At 39.4% G+C, this 22299-nt stretch overlaps 1 protein-coding gene across 3 annotated transcripts in view; it reads right to left on the bottom strand.

Annotated features, from left to right (window-relative positions):
- The window catches only part of sema3bl (sema domain, immunoglobulin domain (Ig), short basic domain, secreted, (semaphorin) 3bl), a 67908-nt gene that overhangs the window by 5526 nt on the left and 40083 nt on the right, over positions 1 to 22299 (bottom strand). For 2 of the 3 annotated variants that reach the window (XM_040152246.1, XM_040152245.1), the window contains 11 exons: positions 15795 to 15885; positions 13678 to 13794; positions 13124 to 13266; positions 11215 to 11329; positions 10967 to 11036; positions 10243 to 10387; positions 4378 to 4609; positions 4057 to 4148; positions 3662 to 3703; positions 3324 to 3549; positions 619 to 749 (listed from right to left, as the gene is read on the bottom strand). In XM_040152246.1, coding sequence (XP_040008180.1) covers positions 619 to 749; positions 3324 to 3549; positions 3662 to 3703; positions 4057 to 4148; positions 4378 to 4609; positions 10243 to 10387; positions 10967 to 11036; positions 11215 to 11329; positions 13124 to 13266; positions 13678 to 13794; positions 15795 to 15885 — 1404 coding nt within the window. The remainder of the gene's footprint in view (positions 1 to 618; positions 750 to 3323; positions 3550 to 3661; positions 3704 to 4056; positions 4149 to 4377; positions 4610 to 10242; positions 10388 to 10966; positions 11037 to 11214; positions 11330 to 13123; positions 13267 to 13677; positions 13795 to 15794; positions 15886 to 22299) is intronic. The other variant, XM_040152247.1, reaches the window with a different exon arrangement.

The following is a 22299-nucleotide window of genomic DNA, read 5'->3' on the forward strand; positions in this document are numbered from 1 at the left end:
CATCTCACTTATTCCATTCCTTGGCTTCTTAAACTATCCCTTCGGTGCCAACACAAACATGGCAGCCTTGTGAGCTAGAGTGGCAGCCAAATGTTTATTTGTGGGGAAATTGAGAGGGGTGGTAATGCTTTAATACTTGCATGGCTGACCGAGGTACTCAGTTAAGCTTGTAGAAACATAACCTCAAACAGATGAAAAATTACTGTGGGTGTGGGCATACAGGGCAATGTAGTTTCCACAGTAGCAGTTTAAAATGACTTTGCAACACTGTGTTTAAGTCACAGAGGCCTGTAGACATGGTGTGACACTTCAGCTTTCAGTGGCATGTGGTCCAAGTTTGCAAAGAATTCACTGTTTGTCCAAGAGTAAAATAGTGGCTGTGCATTTTCCTTAGAAATATAACTGCTTAACTTTAACCATATGTCAAATGGCTGTCAAATGTGTCAACCATGTGCCAAATTCACATCCAAATCTTACTTTTAAAGGCAGTTACTTGGGCCACTGTTTGCCAGAAGGTTCATTCCACCCCTTTGCCCATCATAGATTAATTGGGATAGGGAGGCATCTCATTATCTTGATCTTGATTTTGATCTGATGGCTATTTAACGACTGTCTTACCTCTTCCTTGTGGTCGTTGTGCTGGACGAGCCAGGTTATAGTAGCTTGTGGAGAGCGAGGAACACACTCCAGGAAGGTACTGTTGTTCTCGGTTCCATAGACCACCCTGTCCTCGGTCATATCCAGGTCTTCTGGTTGAAAGAGAGAGAATTAGAAATGTTGTGAAAGAATGAAAATGAAGACTCAGCTTGTAAAGCTCTGCCAATTATAGGACCATACTATTAGGGGTTAGAATCTCCATACATACACCTTCTGTATACTTAAGATATATCTAATCATTCATCCAGTAGCCTGTTGTCAAAGTTATCCTGAGTAACACACTGAAGGAAGAAACCACGTGTCCCGTCCCTGGCCGGGACACGTGGTTTCTTCCTTTTTTCCCCTGTGTTTCCAACGCTTCCTTGTGTTTTCTGTTTTTTTCCCCCAGTTTGTTCTGTGTGTGTATTTGTGCCTGTGTTTGGGGCGTGGCGCTCCAGCCTCCTCCACGCCATCTCCAGACCCAGCCGGCCTCTTTCACCCTGCAATCTGCTACGCCCAATGACTCTGCCCGCTACATCCACTGGCACCCCCTGACCCACAGTCTCTCCAGACCCATGCTTCCAGTCAGTACACCACCTCCACCTTCTCCCTGGTCGTCAAAGCCGTTGCCCTTCTCAGCCTTCTCCCTGCACCTGTCCAGCTCACAGCCATTTCCCCTTCCCTCCCTATTCCAAAGCCTTACTCCTCTTTCCGTCTTTTGAATAAACTTCCTGGTATTTTGTGATTCTGTGTTGCTGTATCTTGCATTTGGGTTCCTTAGTTTCTCGGGACACCATGTGCATACATTGTGCCTTTATGTCTGTCAATCTCTAGATAAATTCTATAAATAAATATATCCCCAGTTCCACCCAGTTTCCAGTCTCTGTGCTAAACTAAGCTAAGCTAAACAGCCACTCAATCTAACGTTATATAGCATACAGAGATGAGAGTGGTATTCTCATCTAAATCTTGGCAAGAAAGCAAATAAATGTATTTCTCAGAATAGTGAACTATTGCTTTGAGGACATCAATTCCAGATACAACCTACAAGGAAAAGCTGCAATCTGAATTACATTCCTTGAAAAATACAGATATCAGCCTGAAATAATAGAGACAGTTTGTAAACCAGTCAATAACTTTGATTTCACTTGTCTTGTGAATACACTTTAACAACAACTTGACACCTTGGCACAAAGGAACCTTGTATAACTCGGGTTCATCGAGAGGCTTGTGGGAGTGTGAGTGAAGTATCTTTCATCACCTCTTCTCCATACCTACACTCAGGTGAGCAAAAACACATTCAACACATTCACACCCTTTTATTACCTGCCTCTCAACTGCCTTGTTTCTTTCCTTTTTGGCAGGCATCACACTTTTTCTTCCTCACCTCTACATCACCTTTATCCATTTTTTCCCACTTACTTGTCTTTCTCAGTATGGCAACTGATATTTATGGAGGCTTGAGCTTAATTGTCAGTCTCTCAGCTCTTCCTACTCTCTCTCTCATACATACACAAACACCATCATTCATTCCTTTAAAACAAATGTCTCATAAAACCCAACAAGATGTAAGATCTAGTTTGAAATAAGTACTAGGTTCTATTGCATCGTATTTTTCTAAACAGATGTGTGTCTTTACAAAGTTAACATGTACTTTCTGTCTAATATACTGTAGAACATTTGTCTGAGACAGCTTGGGATAAACTGACTGACTTCGCGCATTAACACTCATCCCGAGAAAGAGGCTCACAGACAGGCTCTGACCCTTACAGACACAAACACATACTGTCCATACAATCTTCATTCAAACACAGGCTGGGACTTGTCCAATCAATAACATCGTCCCCTGGACCGCAGGTGTATACAGAGACACATACTGTACACAGAAGAGTGGAGTCTCACAGGTCTTCTTCCGATCTACAGCTAAATATTTTAGAGTGGGTAAGGCCAGCAATGCTGTGGTCTAGACAATACAAGAAAGAATGCATATCTACAGTGTACTGAAAGAATGTGGAACACTTTTCTAGCAGATACTAGAAACATGACCTTTAAAACCAGGACAACTAAGTCATAGAAAATATGCAGTACTGTTGATATTGATAAGTTCTCTATGAAGAATGTCTACTAGGTCAAATGTTTGGTATTTGTGTACTTGAATCTTGTCCCTGTGAAGAAACATTTTGGCCAGTTATATATTCAAATCAGTCTCTAAGATTAAAGTAGTAATTTGTCATTTTGGGAAATGCCTTTCTTTCCAAGACAAAATGAATGCCACTCTAATGCCTGTACTTTAAATATGAAGGTACAGCCAGCAGCCGGTTGGCTGTTATTACAAAGACTGGTAACAGGGAAACAGCTAGCCTTGCTCTGTCCAAAGGAAACACAATCCCCATACCAGCACCTCTTAAACTAATTGATTAATATGTTGTACTGTATCTTGTTTTGTTTAATCTGTACAAAAACCAAAGTGTAAAAATGAAAAGTCGTGGTTTGACACAGAGGTTACATGTGTACATGTTACATTTTTTTTTTTGGGCTGGATGCAATGACTTTCCAGAGTCTTGAAGTCACCACGAGTTTGCCAGGAAACCATCTGATACTTCAGGAAGTCACAAGAAATAGTCCTTCATAATGAACAAAGAAGGCACAAAAGAAGAGAGGTGATCAAAGTAGTTAGTCACACTTACCACTCAGATTCTGATCCATACACTGCAGCACCGGGTTCCCATGCCTGATGTCCTGCCGGCGGTAGCGGCGTTTGCTGTTGGGTACATATCGCGCGCATGATGATCCATCCCAGGCGCAATAAGGGTCTCTGGCCAGGCAGCACTCTGCGCAGGCTTTCCCATAAGTCTCACAGCGATGTAGCTTCACCTGCGCCACACCTGCTGGAGAGCCCACATAAAGGGCTTGCTGTTCAAAGCAATGAGAGAAGAAAAAGTAAATAAGGCATGATGAAGATAACAACTGACTAACCTAATAGAAGTGAGCATTAAATTTAGCAATTACAGCCATATACACGTACCCTTTTCACAGATATGTCCATTGATGTAATTGGAGTTGGCACCTGCAATAATGAAAATAATTGACCTCAGGTATTTCATAATGTGGGAAGAGGCCTACAATAAGAAAAGCCCAAACAGATGTGAGAGAGCAAGTTCAAGAAGAGACTTTTTCTTTACCAAATGAGGAGGAAAAAAAGTAATTAGGTTTTGAAACAAGTTTTCTTTCAAAACATCATTATGGGTCCTTATCTGTAGAGTACAAAGAGGGTTTAACAGAGAGAAATGTTGTCTATAATGATGAATTGCGGCTTCTTCAATATGGCCTGCTGTGTGATAATTTAAAAAAAAAGGACTGAGGAGGAAGCAAAGGGAGCACAAAGAGATTTATTAAGACACCTGATGGAGTAAAACTTACTTTGAAGACTTGTAGCTCCTCCAGTGTGACTTCCTCTCTCTCAAGACTGTTTCCACTGTGCAGGGCAATGACCTTCAATATTGTACCAATATCTGAAAGACAAGCAGACACACACTCAAAGCTACAGATACAGTATAGGAACGAACTTCAGAATTATATACCATGTTCTTCTCTGCCCCAGTAATCAAGTTTCTCCTAAGGGCTCAGTAAAATGTATGCCTTAAGAGCACAAAAACAATTCAATAACTTGACCAGGTTTCTGAGTTGATCATCCAATTTGAAAATTTGGACAATACAAGTTTCTGAATCACATGCACTTACCTGTGCCAATGAACATGACATCATACTGCCCGTCCTCTGCCTCAACCCGATCCACAACGATTTGTTTTAGCTTGTAGGGAATGTTGGCCTTTACAAGCACAGGCTGGCGCAGAGCTGGATACACCGACCGCCACATCAGCGGGTGGCTGCGGGCAAAGTGAAGCACTGAATCGGGGAAATCCTTTGTGCTGCCAAACTCTCTGCCAGGCTGGTTGGTGATTTTACTGGGGCACTGGAGATACAGAGGGAGAGGGGTGGAAGAGAAAACTATTAAAACAGATCCATTTTTTAAAAACCTTTGGCTGTCTAACTGGCAGTAGACTGGAAAAGATGAAAATGAAAGGAGGCAGGGGATAGATAACATGTACATAAGACAGAAGGAAGAGTTTAAAGCAACAGTCTAGATATTTTCCACTTTGATGCTACATTCCCACTGTTTTCCAACACTGGAGGTGTTCTTTCCAAAAGAACCATGGCCTAATTATAGTCTTAGAGTCTTCTCAGAGAACCCTCATTAGCAGTTTTATTGTGCCTGAAAACTTTGTATGAAAATTCACAACCAATGTTGTAAAGTTATGTGTTGGAAACAGCTCTATAGAAGCAGTTTGTTAGTGAAAAAATAAAAAATTTAAATATCCCCCAACTTGTGTCTCTGTAGTAATGAAAAAATGTGCTAGTACTTGGCTGAGATATTATATTACCTAAACAATTAAGAAGGCTGAACACTGTCCAAATGAAGGCATTTACATGAACCATATGACCTGAGTTTGCTGATGATTCAGATCAGCGATTCTTTGTGAAGCAGCCAAAATCTTTGTCATGCAGAGCTCCTTTTTTATAAGTCTGCAATGCAACTGTTTTACACATGTTTAAAAGAACCATGGGGAAGAAAATGTCAAATGTTCAATTCAGAAGTAATTGGCTCCACTGTGTCTGCTGGTGGCCAAAACCATCATGAGTGATGGCTTATTTGTCTGGTCCCCTCCATTGAAAGCAGATTTACTCTCTTCAGGAGACTGCCTCTCCATTTATGGTTCCCTTGAACTGGGATACTCTTCCTTTCACAATTTAAAGGATAGAGTAACCTTGTAGTTTTATCTAATCAAGATCACTGACTGAAAGGGTCCTTTTAGGGGTTGATTTCTTGCATGTCACTTGGAAATACACAAGAGAGTTGCAACTGGGCAAAATCAAATTAGGCTCAACGGTACTGAGCAAGACTCAGACTTTTAATACTGATTAGTTATCTCCTTGTTTGAAGCTTGACTACTCTGTGCATATAAATGACAATTCAAGCACACAAAAGACAAATGAGGAGAGAACAGAGGAAAGATATTATTTTGAAAGTACTTGAGAGCCTGAAGAGGAACTAACCTGAGAAACTAATAATTACCTGAAAGGGGAGGTTGGGATGACAGAGGGATTTGGATGAGAGAAGCTCCATCATTAAAGAAAAGTAACACTGCAACAGTGACTGACTTAAATGAAAGCATATGTCAAATTCTTGGAGTTGGAAACTTTGCCAAGTATCATATATTAAGACTTAGAAAAGGGAAGAAATTTAATTGAGATTGTTTTTCTTACACAGGAAAGAGAGTAGTTGGTCATTTGATCACCTCATAATAGAAGGTACGGTATTTATATATATCTTATTGCTTGATATTGGTATTCCAGACTGTATTTCCATATGGTAGAAATATTCTTACTCTTGCTTATTACAACAGTAAGTAATCCACACAATAGCTCTGTAAGGGTCTGGATTCAATTTCGGAGAGGGGACTTGAACTGTGCATGGAGGTTTGACCCAAATATGCACAAAGTTTTGATGTATAGTACATTCCTCTGAGTATGCTTTACTAAGTAGCATCAATTATAATTTATTGCAGAGGGTGCGGAATGCATAAGCAAATCCAAGCTCAATTCCCCAACTCACTAACTTCAAATGCCTCCTAAAAAATATAAATTCGTTTATAGTATGATTTTTTTTAAATAATACGTAGTGCATGAATTGTGATGTACAGTCGGGTCTGAGACCACTTTCCCATTGGAAAAGAGACTTTTGGACCCCACTGTATATAATTCAAAATGGGGTTCAAGCACACCTTTCCAGCAATGCCTGCCAATCTGTAGGTAAGATTTATGCTAAAATCGACATAATTGTTATTTTTACATACAGAAACAAAAAAAGAAAAAACAATCTTTTGCACTCTCCTTTTGGAACTGAAGGAGCATTTTTCCAACATGCATTTATATAAGATTTGTTAAACTTTTCACAAAGTTACACACTCATACTTGTGCAGCTCCCAGTGAACATCCTTGATATGTTGGTCTGTTTCAAAACTGCTCAATAAACTACTCATCATCTGTTTGCACAGCACATAAAACCTAAACTGGAATAGCTCCCAAATCTACTCTCAACTCATCCAAGCTTCGCTGCAGTAGGTCGAATGCTTTCAGTCTCCAACTGACAGCTAAGTGAGAATTAATGAGAGGGAGAGATGAGCATATTTGGCAGACACCTATTCAATTCCATAATTACTGTGTGGATGTGACTATGTTTCTGTGTATGTGTGTTAAGCACAGTATATACTGTGTAACCCTTGCTGCACTGCACATAAGACACTGCTCCATTACAACAAACAGACCCACAACAGGAGAAGGAGATTAGCTGAAATCCTGGGAAGTCACTTTTTTCATTTCTAAATCAACATTTCTGTTTGTGGTTTCATCTGCGCTCCAAGACAAAAAGATTCTTCAACCAATACAGATTCTAACTATAATTATGTCTGTTTTTTCTCTGACTAGTACTGTAAAAGGAAGCCACCTACAGTATGAAGATTTGACCGATACATGAAAAAACTGCAAAGTAATGTAAAAATTTCCAAAACTGTCCTATTGGTTTTCTAAATGTACTACAATATCAATATAACAACCTTTTTCAAAGTCAATACTGTTACGCTACTTCGAATTGATTTTGTCAGTATTCAAGGGAAACAGTGTAAATGGTATATTCTATCATTAAAAATATAAGTCCTAAAAATATCCATAATGTCAAGTCAAGTTTCCACCCAAAACTCATCAAATGATGCCCATAATGACAAGGGGGTTCACATCTAGGCTCCAGTCTGTGAATAGGTTTAGTCAACAAACGCACGTTGGTTAAGGTTTACGGAAGGATCTCGGTTTTGGTTAAAAGTTAATATGTACATTGTTTCTTGAGTCACTGTAGACAATCCCTAACCTTAACCAAGCACTGTTAGTGCCTACACATAACCATAAAAATGCTGTAGTCACTACCAGTGAATATTGCACTACATGATGATATATTTTGGCGGAAAACAAATTAAATATGTTGTCAGTGAACATTTTACTGATACATTCAGTATGAACATTTTTTGCAATATGCCAGATACGATGATTCACAACATATCAACTGGAAAATGTAATCCAGACTGGCATTATATTTCCTTCAAAACACATCTGCTTAAAATTATAAAAGTAATTCCTAGGAGACAGGGTTGTACTCAGAGAAGATCTGTCAAATCTTGCTGATGATGTAAAACCATCAATCCTAAGACTTGTATGATAACAAAAAGTTAACAGTCTCACCTGAATCTATCTTTAGCCAGCAAAGCAAAGAGACATATAAATTACTTAGCAAAAACCTCTTTTGGAATTAATTACATGGTCTCTAACCACAGTAAGCAACCTATGCGGTCATTTAGATTGGAGGACTTGTTGTAAAAAAACAGCTAATTAACTTCACCATCTAAAGCCTTTCCGATAAAACACGTACAATAAGTCAAAAATCACTAGTAAATCAAATCTAAACTGACAGTGCAGAAAAAATGTGTTGAATTCAATTATTATCAAAGCGACAGCATAATATTGTATGGTTGATTTTAAAGAGGCCGCAAAAGGAATTTTCGTGTCAAAAATCAGTCCCCAATCCAAGAGAAACAACCGGGTAAATTAAATGCTGTATGGATAATCTTGGATAAAAATAGTCTGATAGCAGCCCAAAAGCTTGATATTAATGTATCATACATGAGGCTTTTACAATGAAAATTGCTGTCAGCCTGGATGAGACCAGGAAAATATAACTAAGTACACAGATTAATGAAATTTCATGCCAAGGTCCAGATAGGATTACAAGAGCTTTGGTAAAACTGCAATAAAGAGACTATCCCATCCTTCTGTCTGTTCTAAGACGAGTTCTGACACAAATTTAAACAACTTACTGTAATATTTCAGCCCAAGATAAATATCTAGGGAGGATATATCCACCAAAGCCCTCTCAAATGAACTCTTTCAGAAGGTGGAACTGATCTTTTATTTTCCAATCCTGGGTGAGTTTTGACAGGTGACTCCGGAGACATGATGGATATTACATAGTAAGTAGCTTAAATCTGTTACATTGAAAAATCCAGAGAAATAAAAAGGGATAAAATGTTCTATCTTGTGCAAGTGAGACAGAAACAACGGTCACCTGAGCCCCTGTATCTTCGCTTTACTCTCTTTCCCTTCTCTTCTTCCCATCTGTGCCTCTTCATCTGCCTGCCCCCAGTCATCACCTTTTTCTTCCTCCCTTCCTCCATGACCTCGTTCATTTTCTCTTTCTCTCAGTTTCAGGCCAAGACATTCCTGTTAATCAGGGAGTCAGCGGAGTGAAACCACAGAGGTGTCTGCTCTCCTTTCACATTATTCATGTTCCTTCTGCCTCCATACGCTCTCCTTCACTCTGGTAACGAGGGCGTCGTGATTGTGTGTATGTGTGTTGCCTACACAGGTGTGTTTGTGTGTACAACCAGTCTGAATTACAGTGATGTGGTTGAGAGAACATGACAGAGCTCCACTGAGAGTCCAGATGTAAACCAGGAGAAGGGTCTGTAATATATACAGTCACCACAGCTGCATAATCACATACAGTAGTTTACTTTACTGATATGGAAACTTTCTACATCTCATTTTTAAAGTTTTTATAACCTGTCTGTCCACTAAGCGTTTTTTCTCCTTTGTTCTAACACAGACCTGAGCAACCACTTTGGGGAAAATGTAATGCCACACACATCATGTCTGTAGAAAAGTGAATCCAAGTCATTCGACAGGTATTCAGTTCTAACTGTTGTGGGAAATAGTACTGATAGCTTTCCCACTGAGGTTACAACCACAAATAGTCATTGTCCACATACTGTAAGATGAATAATTTTGACTTGATTCTGACGTGATTTAAGTGCTGGCACCATGGTTGTTGTTTTATTAGACAAATCTAACTAATATGCATTCTAATCCAACAGCCCTGCAGTAAACCCTACCTTCATTAATGTTTATGTTGAAACTGTAATAGAGAGGTATTACCTCTTCTCCCTGCTGCATTTTGTGACGCTACTATTTTAAAATTAGCTCAAGCCTTCGTTTTTTTTGTAACCCAACAAAAAGAGCCTTAGTAGTAGTCCAGCCTGCTTGAGATGAATGTATAACTTAAGATGTTTTTCATCTGATAAAAATTGTTTAATTATATGACTGCAAAAGTTCAGTCAACTCTTAGACAACTCCGAGGTTCCTGATCTGCTGACTGAATGAATATATTTCCTGTTTCTAGTTTTTAGGACCTATGGATCTCAGACTTGTCTTTATGAAATTGTAAATCATTCAGAACATCTACTATATAATATCACTGATACAGTTTACCAGAGAACAGCGAATGTAAAAATGTGTATCATCAGCATATGAAGGCTAGGATATACTATGTTTCCTTATTATGATTAAAGTATAATTTAGGTTGGGCAACTAAAACATTTGAGTAAATTTAAAGTTAAATTTATAATCTAAAGTTAAAGGTGAAATACTTGAAAAATCACTCACCACCCCTGGTCTTGGATAAGGGACCCTGCCTTCATAAGCACCCCACTGGTAGTCAGGACCCTCTTTATGAGCGAAAGGTCCGTTGAAGGCTTCTCTGATATCAGCCATACGGTAAACACACACAGCAAAACCCTGGAACACATTGCTGTGGAGGAGAAAGGGGAGAGTCGACAAATTACTTTATTATTTTGGATTAAATATTTGATGTAAGCATCCTCAGTTTATTCAGAAGAAACAGGAACTAATAAAAATGTTTGAACAGAGAAGAAAAGAAACAAGTCAACAATTTCTATATTCTAAAGTAGTTGGTCCCATAATGGCTTTGAAGTCTAACGGCAACAATAATATTGTTCGACTGAAGCTACTGAGTTTTTAACTGGTTTCAAATCTGTTGCACCTCTCACCACACCCCTCATCATTGATGGGTGAGCGCTCGTGAACCTGGCGTGAAGTTGCTCTTTAAGTGTGAGTGCAGAAGCCTCTGGGGTGGTATTTTAACCACAACAGGATACTAAAACCTACCAAATCTCTCAGGCATGCATCTCCTTAAATCAAGAAAAAACACAACCCAACTGAATTGAATTTTTCTCTCTGAGGAACGCTACAGACCAAATAAATATAATAACAAATGCTTCCTGGTGTAGAAAAGTTGAGATAATATTTAGGTAGAGTAGATAATGTCAGGATAACTTCTAAACACAGATAAAGCTTCATGTGGGTTTACCTGATAGTACTAAAGATTGCATAGACATCTGGGTTCCTCTCATCCTTGGTCCTAAGCAGGAAAACATCCTCTGTTTTACATAAAAAGACAATTCCAGTTAGCATGCGTGTGTTAATGCAGTGCGTGAATTGGTGCTTCCATGCATTTTGTTTGCATACAAGTCTGTATACACTTGAATTGCTGCTGCAAGTTAATAAATATGTTCCTTTACAAAAGCATATGAATTAATTTATTTGTGTGTATCTTACCCAGTTGGTTGAAGTGTGTGTCGATGCCATGAGGTCCTGGTACAGAACAAACCAGTCTGGCTTTGATGAAGGTACTCCACTTGTTCACCAGCACTCTCTGGCCTCCAACATCATTCTGGCAGAAAATACAGAAATAAAATCTATAAAACACAGCTGCATATTCATTTCCAAATAAACATTTTTCATTGTTTTGGCTCTGTACTCCAGCACATTGGATTTGGATTGAATCACTGACTGAGGTTAAATTGATGACTCTCAGCTTTAGCTACGCTATAAGTTGTTCACATCCATATTGGGTCAAACACTGTAAGACTTTAACCCTTTTTCTATACATACTGCCCCAGTTTTAGGATAATGAAGCAGGACAGTGATCCTTAACATACAGATAAGGCAATCGAGAAGTTTTTACAACCAAACTGTGGAATGTTCTTGAATGGCTAATTCAATCATGTTGCCTCAATCTAACTGATCAGCTGATTTTTAAAAGTTTATCCTAACTTAAGTCACTTTGCAATTACTTTTGGTCCCTATTCTGACATTGTCCATTTGATGTGAATGTAAACCTCGAATTATAGCTAAACGTCAGCTCACTACTTGATCTGTTTTGTGTGTGTGTGTGTGTGTATCAGCGCTGATAATTGGATTTCTTTGCAAGAAGCACCACAGTTGAAGTGATGACAACCATCAACAATTCAAATTCACCTGAGGGAGAAAAATAAAGCGAAGGAGGAAATAAAAGAATATGTGTCTGTAGGGAGAGAGGGAGAGACAGATGGAGAGAAAGAAGGGGAGCAGAGATGGAAATGAGGATGACGAAGAATGTACAATTTGAAAGTTTAGGATGGATTTAGGATGGACTCTTACAAGTGTGTGCAAACTTTTTTGGCACATTCAAACAGTCTTTAAGGAAATCCTGCAGCTGTCTGTGTGTGTGAGTGTGTGCTTGCTTGTGTTTTTGTATGCATACATGTATTTGTGTGTGGTGCACAGAGCACACATATGGTTTTAGAAGACATACGGATGCATTAAAAGAATTTGAGCGTGTGCACGGCAGTTCGGGATCATGGCTGGGAAATTTGCGTTTTGGAAGGAGAAAGGCTCCATATAATTGTGAATATAACGATGTCTTAGACATTTGTGTTAAATTTTGTCATAATTAGAGTTGGGATTCTTGAGGTATGGCCAAAAACATGTTTTGTGATGTCACAGTGACCTCGACCTTTGACCTTTGATCAGAAAATTCTAATTAGATCGTCCTTGAATCCAAGTGGATGTTTGTGCCTGATGTGATGAAATTCCCTCCAGGCACTCCTAAGATATTGTGTTCATGAGAATGGGACTGGCAGACAACCCGAAAACATAATTCCTCAGGCCACAGCTGGTGTCGGCATGGAGGCATAAAAAGTTCACAGTGACTTCAGACACAACGTGTTTATTTACATTTAACCCAAACCAAGATATAGGTTTGAATTTTGACACCCATAACGGATCCTCCCAGAAAACAACAAAGCTCAAAAGGACTCCAAGACTCTCCCAGATCACAACTCTGGACTGGATGTCTGTATGGCCATAAGGGAGTGCATCGTTTAGCTCACCTGACCATCTGCCTTCACTCATCCTCACCTGCCAACAGAGAATCTCTCAATCTATCTGTGTGTATAGAATCTGAGGTCTTTGGATTATCCCGAGTAAGAGGGACATTGTTTCTGCAAAGACATATATGTCACCTTTCAATGCTTTGAGCACCACTAATAAAATTAATCTCCTTTGGAATGTACTGGCGGCTTAAGTCTCAGTGGTGCGTATCTCAAAATCTCAGCAGGTTTAGCAACTCTAACTGGTGCCTGCATGGCTAGATAGAAAATAGACAATTATTGTCTACACATGAACAGTTTATAAAGTATCTTACCGCACACACTCGTCCCACACGTGTGTGTATGGCCCCCTCCCTGTCCCCTGCCTCCGTGGCTTTCTCGGTGAAGAAGAAATACACTTTATCATTGTCTCTGTCGTCGTTGTCTGGGATGAGGTGGGCAGCGATGAACTTGGGGTCTGCAGAGGAAGATGGAACGATGAAGAGAGGTGGAAGATGATTAACAGAAAATGAATCAGCAGTGCTCTTTGTACCAGTAGTGTTTGAACCCATTTCCCATAGAGCTGTTGCTATCTGACACTAAAGTATATAGTTCCCCTCAATTCCCCACTTGGAACGGCTTGATATGCACTGATGAGGATAATCATGCCTATAGCAACAGTAATTTTGCTTAATGCTAAGTTATGCTCTGTTAATTCTCACTCTTAAAATTGACCTAATTACGAGTTTATTTGACAAGAACCAAACATTAAGAAATGAATGATGATTTTAACACAGCTTTTCATTCTGCCTGTGATAAGACCATAATATAATACTCGTCTTATTTGTATGTTGAATGTAACAGATTAATTAAAACAGTGAAGCCTTACCGTGAAGAAGCTTCTCGTCAGTCTCGGTCCTCATAGTGGAGCGACCTCCCATGCTCCTGAGGATCACAGAGTCTCTTCCCAGAAAATCTGCTGTCAGTCCTGTATACAACTCCCCACCTATACAGAGGAAGGCACATTGTGGGAGAGGGACAGGATGAGTGGTAGGAGATTTGTAAGAGAATTAATTGTAAGAATGTAGAGGAGAAGGAAAAGAGTGAATGTAAAGCAACAGCAGCAATAATGGAAAAGAGATTAGGGGAAATAAAAAAGTTTGGCACAGAAAAGCAATAAGGAAATCATGAGTGAAAGAGAGAATTTTTGTGGTTCGGGCAAATGAGGGAGAGGAAGGAAAGGAGAGTGGAAATCGAACAAATCCAATATAGAACAAACTGGGAGAGTAATCTGAAACATTAGCTCAAATACACTAATATACTACATACTCCACTGAGACTGAGACCATCAGCAGTGGACTCACTTTCAATGTCAGCAACTCAGAAAACTGATTTTGCTGCAAGTAGAAATAAAGTACCGACTCTTTCTAGCGGCACGTTTCTCACGTGATGGTCATAAAAAGCATCATGTTAGCAGTCAGGCTTAGCTGTCATTAGCCAAGACAGCTGCCTCAGCTGGCTTGGAAACAGCTCCTGATAGAAATCATAATGAATATTTATAGGAGATAGTTATTCACAATAAGCCTCTTTGTTTTAAAAAAAAACACAACTCTTTTTAGATTTCCCAGCATAGTTGCTATTGTATAAACTGAATCTGGCCACAGACTGCTCTCCTGTGAGCTCATGGGTGTAAATTGATTCTTCATATCTCATTTAGCTCTAATAACGGTGTTAGAAACAAACACATCTTTGTACAAACAGAGACACATTCAGTCAGCTCAACATGTGGTATAATATATTCACACAAGCAGGCATAAACAGAGAGAGAAAAAATAAGTGATGACAGAGAGCGGGAAGTTGAGCTTTGTGTATTTTGGGAGAAAATCCTGACACTGAAGGCACTGAAAAAATCACTGGGTTGATAGCCAATGACTAGGACTCTCGTCAAGTTTTACTTTCATTCTTTGCAACACTTTTTCTCTTTCTTTATCAGCTTTTTCCACTTTCACTATGTAGCAGGAGTGACAGTTAAACTGGTGCAGGGGAACAACTCTTGAACAAATCACCTTCCTCTCCTAGCTTGTACAATTTATGCAAATATATCTTAATAAATATCTTTCTGTTTATCCAGATCTCTTTATATCTGTCATTAAATATCTCTCTCTCTACTACGCACTTCTGCAGGCCCAGCAGCATTCCTAAACATTTTTTTGTGTATTGCTCTTTATCTTTGAGACCACTGTATATCTCGACTAAGGTCAAAAGTACTGAGTATTTGGCTCTAATTTAATGCTTTCCAGCCAAATACAATGCATTGTGGGATAAACTCTGATCCTGAAATCACACAGCCACAGAGAGGAAGGTGGGACATAGGTATGCAAAATACACACACACACACACACACACACACACACACACACACACACACACACACACACACACACACACACACACACACACACACACACACACACACACACACACACACACAGGATTGTCTGTCACTGGCATAAATCAGCTCTATTTCACAAGCTTAATAAGTGATGACATTCAGAGAGAAACACCCAGAACTATTTAACCTCGTCAGCACAACTCCAGAGTGTGTGTGCACATGTGTACATCTGTACAGAGAGGCAGAAAGGGTAGAAACAGACTGTCTGTGTGTGTCATTTTAAATAGTTAGATGTGGCAGATACAGAATCTCAAGCTACAAAAAGGAAAATTCTAAGTTGATAGCTTTGTTGGAGCGGGTTCAACTTTGTGAATGTGATATGTTGTTATTGCACACTTTATTAAACACATGCAAGGGATGAGGATAGAACTCATTTTGAGAAATCACATTAAACTGAACACAACACCTACCGCCTGGTTCAACGTCTTTGGTCTTATATTTCAATAAAATGTATTGATATAAGCCGAACAACCTGTGAAAACAGGTTCCTGTTCCATCACATTAGCCCAGTTAACCGTGGTTTAGAAATATAGGCAAAACAACATAGGACATACCACTGAAGGTGCTAGCGAAGGGGAGGCTGGGGTCATGAGGAACTTTTCCTCGTCCATTTTCCACATTCGTAGGGTCCATTGTGAACATATGCTGGAGAAGAAAGCAACACAGGGTTATATGGTGAGAGAGAATGTGCATCAAATTGGTGTTTGCTTCCCTTACTTCGAAACAAGTAGACAAATGATAAGACTATGCATCGATAGGACATAGGATCACTAATTTCTCACAGGTAATCAAACCTAGACCTATTAATCACACTAACCGAGAGGCCATTCTTCTGCCTCTCTGTCTCATTATCCACACTGATAAAGGGGGGGCAGGAGCCATTATCAGTCTCAGCCTGTGTTTCAAACTTATTTGTCCTTCCACTGAACCCTGTGTCTGTCTGAGAACTAAGACGCTGTCTGAGAAACAAGGAAATGCAAGATCAGAGTAGTTGCCAGCGCTGACAAGTTTATCACTCGGATCCCAGTACAGAATGACTCAGAGGGCAGTGTTGAAGAGCCAACAGGGTAATAAAGGAAAACAACAATGTTATCATAAATAAAAAATAAAAAATACACTTAAAAATCCAAACTTTATCAACAGAAAAATAATGCTGATCATTGATATGAGAACAGGTTCCATGACCCTTGTGGTCATAAACCCAACACATACTGTGGAGTAATTGACCAAGTAGATATATAAAGTCACAACATCATAACATTTCCATGTAAGAATGTTTCCACTCTGCCAACTGATATGGTTCTCTCAAGCTATTTCATTTGCTATGAGAAGTGCCTGGTGTCAGGTGTTTTTTTTTTTGTCCTGGGAAAAATATTCAGTTGTGATGGGATTTATGTTTTCAGTCACAGCAAAAATAGACTGTTTGGAAAAATAGGAGAACTGTGTTGTCAGCATGATGAATCAAAACACAAAATCCAAGATAAAAAAAGTCACAAAAAAAACAAAATCTGCACTTTTAGAAATGAAAATGCCTCCAAAGTAAAGCTTTTATGGCGCCTCATTTAACATCAAAGTGCAGTTAAATTCTTTTTTCTGACTCCAGCAGTGAGGAAGCAAGGAAGCAATTAAAAATAAAAGAGTGGTTCTTTCTTCATCATTCACCAGTTACCCAAGTTCACCTGGTGAACACTGGCCATATCCTTGGATTGTGTGATTTGTCAGGTCAAAACAGGGTCACTGTGAACAAAAGGCCTTTTGTTTGTAGCCTTTCTATTCCCACTTCAACGACATCGGTCTCTGACAGAGCCAACTGGGTGTGATCAACGTGGGTCCAAATGTAGTCGACTTTGCGTGATTAAAAAGAGAATGGAAGGCGACAGGACCAACAGTAAGACCTTGTGCTTGATACATGTCCATATTGGTGATTCAAGTGTCCTTACAGTGAACTCTCTGTGTCTGAGTCTCTGTTCTTCTAATAGACAATGGAGTATTGTCACAGGAAGGGTGAGTCTTCAACTGAAGGAAGATCATGGGGGAGATTAAGTCATTGAAGTCAGCAGGACAAAAATACTTTAAGAAACTCAGTGGACAATATGCACCTTTTGTACGTGCCCCAACACATATTAAATTGTGTAATAATACATGCTGGGTAACATGGGCACAGCAAATGGCTACTGTCAGAAAAACACCCCAAAAAAATGATACATACACTGGCAAATCCAACAGGTCTCAGGAAATAAGGAGAGCCAGATACATATTTTACTTGATCCACATGTAGCTTTCTGTATGTTCTTAAAGAGGTTTGAATTAATTTTACAGGTGTCAAAGTGACCATGTACAGCCCATCTGCACGCACAATGCTTATACAAACTCTCACACTTGATTACATTTGAGATGATGAGGGATATTTAAGAAGTTCTCTGAATCTTGCCTTGGCCTATTTAAGAAAAAAAACAATAATTTATTTCTTCCAGCCCTGTACATCAATGTCATTTATGAAAATTCAGACATTGACACGATGTGGTTACTTATTCATTCATTTTACAGTTGTACTGCATGTGCTTTTTTCTTCCAAGTACCATTTGCAGAAAAGTGCTATCCTCTGTCAAATCCCTTGCTAGCAGAAGATCACAGCTTTTGTGCAAACACGATTCTGTGTATCATTGAGATACTGAAGAATAAAAATGTCTTTCCTAGAAGTGATTGTACATGTGTGGTTTATTTATTTTGTCACTTAGTCAGCCTCTTCTGTCCTTTCTAACATTTTTCATCTTCCTATCTTGAATTTCTTCTCTTATTTTTGTTTTCTGCTCTCCATCTCTTTCCCTGCTGAAGTCTTTTATTTTGGTTTCAGTTTACTCATTAGTCATCCTTATTCTTTCAGCACCTTCTCGCTCTCGTTACTTCATTTAACGTCACTGCATCTCTTCATTCCCCATCTGAGTATATGTGTGTGTGTATGTGACCTGGATGTGTGTTTGTACACTTCTGTGCCCAATTTTTTGCTGTGCACAGTTTGGGGCTTATTTGTGTGTGTGTGTTTGTGTGTGTATGTGTGTGTGTGTGTGTGTGTGTGTGTGTGTGTGTGTGTGTGTGTGTGTGTGTGTCTGTGTGTGTGTGTATGTCTCATTACGATTCGGAGGAATGGTGTGGCTGTCTGTGCAGCTGATTAGACTGTCAGAGTCACTTTGGCCAAACTCTGCCAAGACAAATACACACAAGTGCTGCGATTCACAGAGAGAGAGAGAGAGAGAGAGAGACATCCAGGCCACATCGTATTCGGCTGTGCCAAGCAAAATACATCAGGATCCCCGCTACAAAACCACTGAGACAAGTGATACTGACATACATACATGCACATTTGCATCATTTAACTAGAGAGAAACTTCATTCATTTTTCTCATTCACTAACTTCCACCGTATCTGCTATATAACCTTATCCTTTTCCAAAATCTAATGCTGATTACAATTTTGACCCTTAATCATCTGTGTTAAAGTGAGACTATGTTAATTTTATAAGATAGGACACTTTTCAACAGCAAAAAACTGACCCCTGCTTGATTTATTACACTTAGGAGTTTTCCTGCTACTGTGCAACCTTACTTGGTCTGCTATGACCAATAGCTTACGGTGGCTAATGTTATGTAGCTAATGATAGAAAATGTTATCCATGACTCTTCTCTACTTGTACTAGTGTAACACTATTTTTTAGCGGTTACCATTATCCCATAGTTGTCACTTTTAGCCACAGTTTTGACTGCACAGCAAACTGTTTGTGAAGATTCTCAGCCATCCAGGTCATGGTATTCTGTAAGTGCTATGCGAAGGCAACTGGACTTGCTTGATGTCCTTGAAGACGTTTCGGACAAGAGGCGAAACGTCTTCAAGTTCTGAAGAAGCCTTTTGGACGAGAGGCGAAGAGCAAAGGCAATACAACCTCAAGGCAAAGTTGCATTTTTACAAGAAAGACCTGACCTACTTTGCATGTAGTGGAAAAGCTCTCTTATCCTTGGTATAGGGATTGTAAAACCAATGGTTGAATGCAGCAGGAGTTTCTTTTTAGCTTGTTGAAAGGCATTCTATGAAATAAAGGGATTAGCTACCGGAAGTAAAAGAAGATGGAGTATAGACTGAGGGAAAATTACATGCAGTTACATGTAACTGCATCTGACACCAAATTTGATGTTGGAAGCACTGGTACCTTGACAGATTGTCCTTGCCCTTCTGTCTTTGTGAGGACATTTGGACCTCATCAGTTTAAGAAAAAAAAAACACCCAGTGCATTCAGGAGGGACAGAAAGGAGAAAAATTAGACTTTCAGTTTCAATCATATCATACAACCCAGTCATAAATCATCTTCTTGGCTCCTGCTGCACTCCCTGTCCCATCTCTTCTCCTCTGTCCTACTGCGTTAACCAAAGCAGACATCCATCTTGTGTACTCCTTGCTCCTTCCAGCCTCTCATCATCTCTTCCATCTTGCTCCCCTCTTGTCCTCCCTCACTGTTAATGTTTTGATGGAGTAGAGGTCGATGCTATGTAAATGTATAAAATACAGAAAAATGAACCAGGGCTGCCCTTCTTAAATTTGATGATTTGAGTCGTCTGTCAGAAAGTTTTATCTTTGAATTCTCAGATATTTTTAAATTGTCCATGCTTTATTATTTTAGTCTGGGGGTCTGGTTTTAAAAAAAAAAAAAAAAAAAAAAAAATTTAAGGGTTTACAGTTTGGACTCACTTCAAGCATCTTGAGGACAACTTGGCCAACCAACAGAATCATTTGACTTGCTGTTGTATTTGGCCTTTTCTTCACTGTCCAATCAAATAATGACTAGGCTCCCTCTCTCACCACTCGACTCTCATTATCATGAAAACATGGGAATCTCATTTTCTCATTTCATCTTTTGCTGCCTTTCACTCCTCTTGGTTTTAATAGTTTGTTTTTGTATTCATATTTGTTTTGATTCCATTTTCATCTGTGTCCTCAGAGGTCTTTCCTTCTTCTCACGAAAGAGTCAAAAAATTCTTCAGTGAAAGGGGACCCGGAAAAGGACAGAGAGGGTGTGTAAGACAAACTGGAGAGGACAGTGAAAGACAGAAACAAACAAAACAGTGATAAAGCAGAGAAAGTTGCACAGACACCAAGAGATAGAAGACTACTGATCAAGAGTTATGGTGATCGTTGCAGAGAAAATCAGATATGAAATGCCAAGTAAAAGTAAGAGAGTGAAAACAGCTGAAACGGCAGAAGCACTAAAATATCCTGAAAGAGGCTGCTTTTCTCTCCAGTTTGTAGGGCTTTGATCCAAAGGCAACAGACATGGGATGAATAAAAGGGTGTTTTATGAACAATTAGTTAGTCATTAAGCTTTCAATCTTTTAGTCAACTTTTTTTCATCCACATTAATGCTGTACTATTGGCTCTGCTGAAGACCTTTCTGTCTCTGTTCTTTTCCCTGTGTCCCATGTGTCCTACCACTTAAGAAGTTGTAATGGAGGTCTGTGAGGAAGTGAGTGACTCAGCAGGTTACTTTCTAAGTCCGAAAAAGCCGTGCCGTTAAGTAAAAGTGAGCTTATACTGAAAAATTTAGCATCTGAACTACTTCAGTCCACAGCAGGGTTCAGCTAAGGAGGAGAAGGCTATTTGTGTGTTCTCATGTGTGTACAGCTTTCAATTTCTTTTTTTCAGTTCTGTCAGTTGTTGTTAGGTGCATATTAAGGTCTGCCTCCCTGTATGTATGTATGTAGCAATCTATGTGTCTATCTACACATTTGTTTTTATATATTTATATTTATTTTCAAATGCGCATGTCTTTCATCAAGTTTGTGTGTGTTTCTGTCTGTATCTCTGCATATTTACGTGTTCAAGTTCGTGTCATTTGTTATGCTTGACTGTGTGTGTGCGTGTGTGTGTGTGTGTGTGTGGTCTCGTTCTCTGTATGTCATCACTGTAATATGGTGGTTTATTTTCACGTCTATGACACTGCTTAGGCAGCTGTGTCACTCACCACGGGGACTCCAGTTTGAGCATGTGTGTTTATCTGTGAGAGAGAGGGAGTGAGAAGCACATAGATTCAAGAGGCAGATACATTTATTACACATTTTTTAGGAATTTAGATGAACACCATGTGGTAAAAATCAATCCGATCAACGTTTTCACACTTGAAAAAAAGAAAATGTTTTTGACAATAAAGAAATGGGGACACACTTGATCATATTGTAAGTTTTTCCCGATTGGCCAGAAGAAAATCAATCTTATTGTGTAGCAACTTCAAAATAGTTTTGGTGGTTCTGAAATGTTGTCTGAAAAATCGCTGTTCTCCACGATCTCCCAGAAATATGAAAACTACTGACAGCTCCTTCCATCATGAGTTTTTGTCCATTGGTTGGTGTACTAGAATGTTGCTAAATGCATTTCTTTGTTTTCATGTCTGGATGAAAGCATGAAATATAGTTAGGAATAGATAACACTAGAGAACAATAACAGCTTGTCCAATACTTATAAATTTTGTCAAAACATTGTTTAAGGGAAGAAGAGCCTACCTCTTTGATTCAAGACAGCTGAACCTTCACACTGTATTTCTTTCAACATTCGTAAATTTTGCGTAAAGTTTGTGACAGACACCAAGACTGAGATAGAGAGATGGAGGTGGAATGAGAAAGACAGAAAGAGTATGTGTATGTCTGCCGCTAACTGAGATGAAACACCTAGGAGGTCAAGGGTCATCCCACCCAGAGTCCAGTCCGAGTGCTCACAGCCTCTGTTCCCTCCAGAGGTCAGACAAACAGACGGATGTGTGTTCTCCACCAGTTAACGATTGGTTAAATAAATGGACAGGCTCCCTGTGGTGTTGCCCATTCAGAGAGACACACTGACTACCTGAAAGGACATGTTTGTGGTCCGAGTGATGGTTGGACAGACATACACACACACACATACACACATATAAATACACACAAGCAAGAGGACAGCTGTTATCTTAATATCAGTCAGGACAGCTGAGGTGAACTGAGCTGACACATACAGCTGACACAACCGGTTAGTCACTTCATACACAAC

The sequence above is a fragment of the Xiphias gladius genome, chromosome 18 (assembly GCF_016859285.1).
Source record: "Xiphias gladius isolate SHS-SW01 ecotype Sanya breed wild chromosome 18, ASM1685928v1, whole genome shotgun sequence".
Lineage (NCBI taxonomy): Eukaryota > Metazoa > Chordata > Actinopteri > Istiophoriformes > Xiphiidae > Xiphias > Xiphias gladius.